We start from the raw sequence: 10,573 nt of genomic DNA, 5'->3' as shown, positions 1-10,573 counted from the left end.
CAGTTGCCCCAGGACCTCCTTCTAGCCCATGTGACAGCTAAGTCCTCTGTGAAAGGAAACTGGATTAGAACAGAGCCAACATTCCCAACACCTGAGGGTGAAGGGGGACTGACAAAGTCCTCTCCAGCAAGCCTGTATCTTAAGTCTCATAAGGTTGGCAGCCGCTCTAAAAGCTTTTAACTGGCCCAGTGTTTTGTTCAGTCTTCAGGAAAAAATCTGAGGATAAGAAGCCTCTGAAATGAAAGTAAAGAGTTTGGAGGTCCGCTCCTACTCACCCTTCCAATGTTTCCTGGCCAATGCACCAAAATGTTAGTCTCGTCAATGCACCACAATGTAGCAGTCTCTCGTTGCCCAAGGTATCACCTGAAGTTCTTTGTCTCACGACCAAGAAAATTAAGGAGCGCAGACCCCAAAGATGAAGTTGAAGTGAAAGTTTAATAAGCAAAAGAAGAAAGCACTCCACTGCAGAGAGGGGGCCCAAAAGAGGGTTGCCATTTCACAGCTGAATACAAAGGCATAAGGCACACATTTCTGGTAGCTCCACCCCATCCTCGTAGTGTGCATGCAAGCCCTTAGCTTGAGTTACTCCATGTGGCTTTGTTCCCCTTACTGTGCATGTGTCAGGGGATGGAATTTTCTATTGTGGGCATGTCTAGGCAAGTCTCCTGTGTAGCCTTGTTTTAATGTATGTGGCTGTGGGCATGTTTTAGGCAAGCCCCCCTGTACAAGTTCCCTTATCTGCAGTTTGATTTTTCAGGCTGTTCTTTTGTTTGAAGGAATTTGACTGAGGGCCCACCCTAACTGCCTGCCTGACTAGTTTCTTCCTTCCTCCTCTCTCAATAGCACCTGAATATCAGAACCAGAGAAAGGCAAGAAATATGACAACAGTCACAAATACCACAAGAAACATTTGAAAACCACTTTTTATCCAGTTTTCTCATGGCCTAGATCCAACAGGAATAAGTCCCGTGAATCTAAATGGCCAACTTTAGATAAAGGGCCATTTTTCTTAATTGACTGATTATTCCACTTCTCCTAAATTATTTATAATGAGATGTACTAGCTGTTGTGCAGATTTTGCCTTGACAGGCCCATAAATAATTGAGGGCCCTTTTATTATCTAAAACTATTTTAACCAACACATTTACATAGGTCTCTTGGGCCTCTAAAGCTTGAGCTGTTTTATTTACTATTTGGGCCATAGTCAGGGATAAAAATGTTTAGAAACATGTTTTAGTTTAGAAATACCTAGTGAGGGTTAGAAATTCTTAGTCAAACTAGTGAGATCTGGTGGTCAGTTATTGATCAGATAAAATATGAGGAATTCCCCTCTCTAAGCCATAGTTTCTAAATGTGTGAGAAAAACAAGCAGCCCACACATAGTTCAGGGCCTGGCCTGAACACTAAAGTCTGGTTCATTCACAGAGATATAATACTTGTTTAGTATGGAGAAACAGAGGGAGGCTTTACGACACATCACCCCAGAGTCACAAACCACCATACAGAGGTCAGATGGCATGTGACAGCTAGGTCCTCTGTGATAGGAAACTGGATTGGAACACAGCCAACATTCCCAACACCTGATGGTGAAGGGGGACTGACAAAGTCCTTTCCAGCAGGCCTGTCCCTTGAGGCTTGTAAGGTTGGCAGCAGCTGCTCTAAAAGCTTTTTACTAGCCCAAGACACAGGGCTGAACTTTGCTTTGGAGCCCCTTACCTTTTTCCAAGGAATTAAAACAATTAATAAAACCAGTCCAACACCAGTGAATGAAATAGGCCACCAATGAATGGAAAAGTTATCTGTCTTCTCAGTTTCTGCAGAGAGAGAAGGAAAACATTAGCAGGAAACCTACTGGCAAGGGCCAGAGAAACCACACAACTGCTGCTGGGAACTGTGTGGTTGTGTCATCCTCCTTGTCAGAGATTTAACCACCAGCCCTCTGCCACATGTCTCAGCATCTCCATTCCTATCACATACACCTCCATACATCAAACAGTGTATGTAGCGCTTGCCAAAAATATGGAAGATGAACACCACATACCACATAATTGTGCTACCCTCATCTTCAAACCTTGTGTAATACGACACCATCTTCTATCCCTATGTGCATACCACATAGACAACCCCTCGTACCATACATGCAAGGTATATTTCCATTTCATACTCCCCATGGACACACATACCCTCCCTGCATCCCTGCACATGCCATCCACACACACACCTAGCCCTAACTTCCAAGAATAATTCCTCTCTCCCCAGGATCATCCTGGGCCCCATCTGGCATTGCCTGACCACATTCCTCAGTGCCCCCAGTCACTCCCTGCCTTCCTTACTCTTCTCAGCCCCAGGGAGATGCATTTTACCAGCAGAGCCACCCATACCCAAGACCAGAGCTATGACCAAGGCATATGAGCTCAAAAAGCCCCAGCCCACCAGCAGGAGTGGGTCTGCCGTGAACTGTGTTTTAAGGATCCAGTGTGCCTGGGGAAGGCACTGAGCATTTGCAGAACCACTCTACTGTAGCCCTCCCCATCTTGGGACACAGCCCATAAGACAAGACTACTGGCCGGGTGCTGTGGCTCATACCTGTAATCCCAGCACTTTGGGAGGCCGAGGCGGGCGGATCACCTGAGGTCAGGAGTTCGAGACCAGTCTGACCAACATAGAGAAACCCCATCTCTACTAAAAATACAAAATTAGCCGTGCGTGGTGGTGCATGCCTGTAGTCCCAGCTACTCAGGAGGCTGAGGCAGGAGAATCGCTTGAACACGGGAGGCAGAGGTTGTGGTGAGCTGAGATCACGCCATTACACTCCAGCCTGGGCAACAAGAGCGAAACTCCATCTCAAAAAAAAAAAAAAAGACTACTGAGTCAGCCTCTACCAGCCAACAGTTTACAGTGGACCTAGAGCCTTATTAGAAGGGCTGCTAGCAGGACTGGTCCCTGGCCCCTGATAGCCCCTTATCCTCAGGGAACATGGGTAGGATACTGTCCCCATTCCCCTAGCAACTGGCAGGTTTCCTATTTCAAGCCATATGGACCATCCAAAACCCTGAAGCTGCCATGAGCTGACAAATAGCCCTGCTCCACCTGATGACTACAGTCACCACTCTCCACCTACTAGACCATCATCTGCCCAGGTGTAGGGACCTAGGCTGGACTGCTGACTCTGGGGCTGAGCTAGGCCAGACTCCAGCTTGGTGCTTCCAGTCCAAGCTTTCTCTGTTTCCCCTTCAGTCCCCAGCTAAGACCCTGGGCTGTGTGGGAATAAGTCTTATGTTATAGTCCCTCAAGGCAAGGAAGAGAAGAAATGTCCAGAAAGACCCTTACCAGAAAGACTGTGCCGAGCAGCAGTCAGGGTAAAGTTGCTCCTCAAGGGGGTATGCAAGGACGCATGCCGTACCACACACTGGTAGACAGTCCCAGGGTCTTCCTGAGAGGAGTTCAGCTTCAAGCAGCTAGTGACATTAAATGTGCCATCCATATTCTTGATGGTGGGACCAGTGATGACATCCTCAGAAATCTCTATGGGATGGGGAAACTTCTGGGTCTGCTTCTCCCATGTTATATTAATAGCCTCTGGGTAGAACCCACTTGACTCACACATATATTTGCCTTCATTCTCTTTCACGCCCACTTGATCCAGAAACAATCTGCTGGCTGGGGAAGCTGTCAGGGAAAAAAAAAATCATACAGAGTTGGGCCCAGCACCCTTTTATCCCCGCCACACTTTATGCTAACTGGCTTCTACCATACCCTCACAGCTATGCATCACTGCTCCTGTAGCCAGATAAGACAAAAAACACAGGATGCCTACTCTTTAAAAATGCTGCAACCATGTCCAGCAATGAGCTGGAGATTTACAATACCAGACTGGGCACTCCTTAAGGGTAGGGAGGGATTAGCTTATTATCAGCCTGACATCTGAGCCATGGTAAGCCTTCAGGACATGTGAGTGACTGAATGCAAGTCAGCTTGGGCTAAATATTCTGGGTATGTTGGTGCCAGTGCCAACCGGGTACTGACATGCTGTGACCACAACTCTCACAGCAATTTTGTAAAGGAGAGTTTTCTTAAGCTGTGTTGTGAAACAGACACCTTTCATAATCTGAGGAAAGCCTTGGAACACTGTTGTGGTAGAGACTGCTAATTGCTCTTCAATTTCCATTCTGTGCATTTTTAGCTGGCCATGACATATCCAGATTAAACCTGTATCACCCAACCTCCACTGCAGGTATGTTTGGCCATGCAAACTCAGGGGTCTAGTAGGCCTGGATTTACGCAAAAGTGGCAAGAGCAACTTCTAGGAAGTATCCTTAAACTAAAAGGATGTCTTAAAAGACTGTCTCTTTCTCTCTCTCTCCTTATTTCCTGCAGAATGTTTGGAATACTATGTGATGACTGGAGATGGATAAGCCATTTCCAAACACAAGGTGGACGATACATACTGAAGATGGCAGAGTGACAAGATAAAAGGATCATGGGTCCCAGATGATCACAGAGCTAGCTGCCATATCTGCCCTGGGCTGGCTACATTAGTGTGAAAGAAAAATAAACTGCCATTTCCAAAGCCACTATTGACTTCCAGGTTTCCCTCTCACATGAGAGGTCATCACTCCCACCCTATAATAAGAACAAAAGCTGAACAAATTGAAAATCAACAACTTTTCTTAGATTCCTCAGAGAATTGAAGTGACAGGGCAAACTGCCACTCAGAAAACTGGAGAAAGAAGGAGATTAAGAAAATTACAGTTAAGATCAAATTACCTCATGCAGAAGCTGCTGGAGTCATAAACCAGTAGAAGTACTTAAGCAGTAACTCCGACAAACTGCTAAAGGATGAGTGTGGACTAGCTTGAGAATAAAAACCTCCTCAGGTCCTGGTCTTAGGGATGCTTACCACACTTTCATGGGTTTTCATCCTCGGGACCCAGTCTTGGGGATGCTATCACACTGTCATGAGTTTTACTTCCAGGAACCCCACCAGATTCTCACAGTAAAGAGCCAAGAAAAATCTCCTCCTCTTTCTGGGGGATGGAAAGAAGTAATCATTTTAAAATACACCTAGATTATTCCCTCCATCTCAAGGGAGGATGTCAGAGCCTTATCTGACCTGAGAGAAGAAAATTAGCCAACTCCAGCTGTCTATAGCCTTTCTGTATTACTTAAGAAGAGAGAAAGAGAAAAGGCTAAGAAACACTTCTGAAGGCCACAGTCCAGAGGCTCAGGCCACTAAAAGAATAAGATTTAATCATAAAAGTATAAACAGATTCTCCTCCAACACTTTACTACCACATCAACAGGGCTCCAGTATAATAACAGAAGATTATAAGTGAGAGAGCTACAAGGCACAGAACCTATTTAAGGAGTTCATAAGGAAACCCAAAGACAATAGGAAAGGAGAGAAAAAAACACTAGAGAAACTGAAGTCTCTGGCACCTATAGCTACAATAAGCATTAAACACAACCCAGCTCCTAGCCAAATTAACATAAAGCTGCATAATAAAAGCCTATTACCTGATATATAATATCTCTCTTTCAACTAAAAAATTACAAGGCTAAAAAATACATAAAAACAAAGCAAACATCAGACCCAGACTCAGGTATGACACAGATTTTAGAATTATCATATAGGGAATTTTAAAAAACTATAATTAAAATGTTAAGAGCACTAACAGAAAGAGCAGATAACATGCACAAACAGATGGATAATATAAGCAGAGTGATGGAAATGCTAAGAACGAACCAAAAGTGAATGCTAGAGCTCAAAATACCATTAAAGAAATGAAGAATGCCTTCAGTGGGTTCAACAGTAGACCTGAAACTGACAAGGAGGCTGAATGCAATGGCTCATACCTATAATCCCAGCACTTTGGGAGGCTGAGGTGGGTGGATCACCTGAGGTCAGGAGTTCGAGACCAGCCTGACCAATATGGAGAAACCCCATTTCTACTAAAAATACAAAATTAGCCGGGGGTGGTGGCACATGCCTGTAATCCCAGCTACTTGGGAGGCTGAGGCAGGATAATCACTTGAACCCAGGAGGCGGAGGTTGCAGTGACCTGAGATCGTGCCACTGCACTCCAGACTGGGCAACAAGAGCAAAACTCCGTCTCAAAAAAAAAAAGAAACTGACAAGGAAAGAATCAGTGAGCTTGAAGATGTTAATAGAAACTTCCCAAACTGGGCACGGTGTGGTGGCTCACACCTATAATCCAAGCACTTTGGGAGGCCAAGGTGGGCAGATTGCTTGAGGTCAGGAGTTGGCGACCACCCTGTCCAACATGGCAAAACCCCGTCTCTACTTAAAAAACAAAAATTAGCCAGCATGGTTGTGCACACCTGTAGTCCCAGCTACTCAGGAGGCTGAGGCACAAGAATTGCTTGAACCTGGGAAGCAGAGGTTGCGTTGAGCCAAGATCCCGCCATTGCACTCCAGCCTGGGATACAGAACAAGACCCTATCACAAAAAATTTTTAAAAAAGAAACTTCCCAAACTGAAATACAAGGAGAAAAAAGAATTTTTAAAAAACCCCAGAATAGCCAAGAACTGTGGGATACTGCAAAAGGTGTAACAGATATATAATGGGAATACAAGAAGAAGAAAAGAGAAAGGAGCAGAAGAAATAATTTGAAGAAATAATGGCTGAGAATTTTCCAAAATTAATGATAGACACCAAACTAAAGACCCAGGAAGCTTAGAGAATACCAGGCATGATAAATATCCAAATATGCCTATCCACGTCTAGCCATATCATATTTCAACTTTAGAAAGACAAAGATGGCCAAGCATGGTAGCTCACTCCTATAATCCCAGCACTTTCAGAGACCAAGGCAGGTGGATCACTTGAGCTCAGGAGTTCGAGGCCAGCCTGGGCAACATGATGAAACACGATCTCTACAAAAAATACAAAAATTAGCCATGCTTAATGGCACCCGTGTGTGGCCCCAGCTACTTGGAAGGTGGAGGTGGGAGGATCACTTGGGCTTGAGCCCAGTAGGTTGAAGCTGCAATGAGCCATGATCACACCACTGCACTCCAACCTGGGAAACAGAGTGGGACCCCATCTCAAAAGAAGAAAGAAAAGAAAAGAAAAGAAAAGAAAAGAGAGAAAGAGGAAGGAAGGGAGGGAGGGAGGGAGGGAGGGAGGGAGGGAGGGAGGGAGGGAGGGAGGGAGGGAGGGAGGGAGGGAAAAGAAAGACAGAAAAGAGTCACAGGAAAAAAAACACACCTTACATATAGAAGAACAAGAACAACACTGGACTTCTTGTCAGAAACAATGCAAGCAAGGAGAGAGTGAAGTGAAATATTTAAAGCATTGAAACTTAAAAAAGAGAAAAACACCAACATGGAATCTTATATCCAGAAAAATTTTCCTTCAAAGGTGAAGTATAAATAAAGACTTTCTCAGACAAACCTTTCACCAATAGACCTGCTGTGCGAGAAACATAAAAAGAAATGCTTTAGTGGGCCAGGCATGGTGGCTCATGCCTGTAATCCCAGCACTTTGGGAGACCAAGGTGGGAGGATCACTTGAGCCGAGGGACTTCAAGACGAGTCTGGGCAACATAGACTCCATCTCTTAAAAAAAAAAAAAAATTAAATTAAATTAGCAGGGCATGGTGGTGCACGCCTGTGGTCCCAGCTATTCCAGAGGCCGAGGTGGGAGTATCGCTAGTGCCCAGGAGGTCAAGGCTGCAGTGAGCCATGATCGCACCACTGCACTCCAGCCTGGACAACAAAGTGAGACATTGCAGGAAGAAAGGGAAGAGAAGGGAAGGGAAGGGAGGGGAGGGGAGGGGAGGGGAGAAAGAAAGGAAAGAAATGAAGAAAGGAAGAAAGAAAGAAAGAAAAAGAAAGAAAGAAGGAAAAGAGAGAGAGAGAAAGGAAAGAAGGAAGGAAGGAAAGAAAGAAAAGAGAAAGAAAGAAAGGAAGAAAGAAAGAGAAATTGAGTCAATAACTAGTAAAAAAAAAAAAAAAAAAAAAGAAGAAGAAGAAAAAAATCACCTTCCAAAAAGGAAAGCACCAGGTTCGGATGGTTTCACTGGTTAATCCTACTAAACATTTAAGGAATAAATAATGCCAGTTTTTTACAATTTCTTCCAGAAAGTAGAAGTAGACAGAGGGAACACATTCTACCTTATTCTACAAGCCCAATATTATCCTACTGCCAAAACCACATAAAGACATTACCAGAAAAGATAACTACAGATCAATATCACTCATTAAAGAAGATACAAAATCCTCAAGAAAATATTAGCAAATATAATCCAACAATACAGAAAAAATTACATACCATAACCAAGAGAGGCGTATTACACATATGCAAGGCTGGCTTATCATTCAAAAATTGGTTAATGTAAGTCATCATATCAACAGGCTAAAGAAAAAATTATATGATCATACCAATAATGCAGAAAAAGTATTTGACAAAACCCAACACTGATTCATATGAAAAACTCTTAGCAAACTAGGAATAAAAGGGAAACTTCCTCAACTTGCTAAAGAATATCTACCAAAAAATAGCTAATATCATATTTCATGGTTAGAAAGTAAAATCAGAAATGGGCAAGATGTCCCTTCTAACCACTCCTGTGCAACATTGTAATGGAAGTCTAAGCTAGCATAACAGGACAAGAAAAGGAAATAAAAGGTATAAAGTTAGAATGGAAGAAATATGAGGCCTGGTACAGTGGCTCACACAATGTAATCCCAGCACTTTGGGAGGCCAAGGCAGGGGGATCACTTGAGCTCAGGAGTTCAAAACCAGCCTGGGCAACATAGTGAGACCTCACCTCTATAAAAAATAAAATAAAATAATGGAAGAAATAAAACTGTATTTTTAACAGACAGCCTGATTTATGTAGAAAAATCTCAAGAGTTGGCCAAAAACAAAAACAAAAACAAAAAAATCCCTAGAATGAATAAGTGATTAAAGCAAGTTGCAGGATACAAAGTTAATAAGCAAAAATCAATTACTTGACAGGAATGAACAATTGAGCAACTGGAATTTGAAATTAAAAATATAATACCATTGGCCAGGTGTGGTGGCTCACATCTGTAATCCCAGCACTTTGGGAGGCCGAAGCTGGTGGATCATTTGAGGTCAGGTGTTTGAGACCAGCCTGGCCAACTTGGTGACCTGTCTCTACTAAAAATACAAAAATTAGCCAGGCGTGGTGGCGCATGCCCGTAATCCCAGCTACTCAGGAGGCTGAGGTAGGAGAATTGCTTGAACCCAGGAGGCAGAGGTTGCAATGAGCTGAGATTGTACCACTGCACTCCAGCCTGGGCAACACAGCGAGACTCTGTCTCAAAAAAAAAAAAAAATGTCAATTTTTCCCAACTTGATCTCTAGATTCAATGCAATCCCAGTCAAAATCCCAGAAAGCCATTTTGCAGATATCAACAGATTCTCAAATTTGTATGGAAAGAAAAAACCCAGATAGCTAACACTATACTGAAGAAAGGCAACAAAAATGAGGGACTAACACTACCTGACTTCCAGACTTACTACTAAGATACAATAATCAAGATAGTGTGGTACTGGGGAAAGAAGAGGGAGATCAATGAAACTAAACTGAATAGGGCAGGGTGTGGTGGCTCACGCCTATAATCCCAACACTTTGGGAGGCTGAGACGGGGGAGATCACTTGAGCTCAGAAGTTCCAGACCAGCCTGGGCTACACGGCGAAACTCTATGTCTACAAAAATACAAAAATTGGCTGGGAACGGTGGCGCAAGCCTGTAGCACAAGCTACTCGGAAAGCTGAGATGGTAGGATTGCCAGGGCCCAGGAGGCAGAGGCTGCAGTGAGCCAAGATTGTGTCACTGTACTCCAGCCTGTATTAAAAGAAAAAAAGAAAAAGAAAAGAAACTGAATAGAAAGCCCAGAAATGGACCCACACAAATATATTCAACTGATCTTTGACAAAGAAGCAAAGGCAATTCAATGGAGAAAGGACAGTCTTTTCAACAAATGATGCTGGAACAATTAGGCGTTCATATGCAAAAAAAAAAAAATACATATAGAATATAGACACAAACCTTACACTTTTCACAAAAATTAAAGTAAACTGCATCATAGACCTAAATGTCAATGGTAAAACTATAAACCTTCTAGATGATAACACAGGAGAAAATCTAGGTAGCCTTGGGTTTGGTGATGAGCTTTAGGACACAATGTTAAGAGCATGATCCATGAAAGAAAAATGTAGTAAGTTCGACTTTTTAAAATTAAGAACTTCTGCTCTACAAAAGACATTGTTAAGAGAATGAAAAGACAAGCCACAGACTGTGAGAAAATATCTGTGAGACATCTATCTGATAAAGGCTTGTATCCAGAATGTACAAAGGACTCTTAAAACACAACAATTTAAAAAATGAGCCCAGTTAAAAAATAGGCAAACAATCTAAACAAACATCTCATCAAAGAAGACATACAATTCCCAGTACTTTGGGAGGCCGAGACACGCAGATCATTTGAGCCCAGGAGTTCAAGACCAGCCTGGGCAACACAGCAAAACCCTATCTCTACAAAAAATACAAAAATTAGCCAGGCATGGTGATGTG

The 10,573-nt window shown here is 43.2% G+C and overlaps 1 protein-coding gene across 3 annotated transcripts in view; it reads right to left on the bottom strand.

Annotated features, from left to right (window-relative positions):
• NCR3LG1 (natural killer cell cytotoxicity receptor 3 ligand 1) overlaps positions 1-10,573 on the bottom strand; it is a 30,440-nt gene that overhangs the window by 10,995 nt on the left and 8,872 nt on the right. For 2 of the 3 annotated variants that reach the window (XM_055094191.2, XM_055094192.2), the window contains exons 3-4: positions 3,331-3,669; positions 417-1,814 (exon numbers count right to left, since the gene is read on the bottom strand). In XM_055094191.2, the coding sequence (XP_054950166.1) occupies positions 1,477-1,814; positions 3,331-3,669 (677 nt within the window). In that variant the 3' untranslated portion in view covers positions 417-1,476. Of the gene's footprint in view, positions 1-416; positions 1,815-3,330; positions 3,670-10,573 lie in introns of those variants that run through there. The other variant, XM_003818210.7, reaches the window with a different exon arrangement.

This window comes from Pan paniscus, chromosome 9 (genome assembly GCF_029289425.2).
Source record: "Pan paniscus chromosome 9, NHGRI_mPanPan1-v2.0_pri, whole genome shotgun sequence".
In the NCBI taxonomy this organism is placed as follows: Eukaryota; Metazoa; Chordata; class Mammalia; order Primates; family Hominidae; genus Pan; species Pan paniscus.
This window is presented reverse-complemented; position numbering and strand designations above follow the sequence as displayed.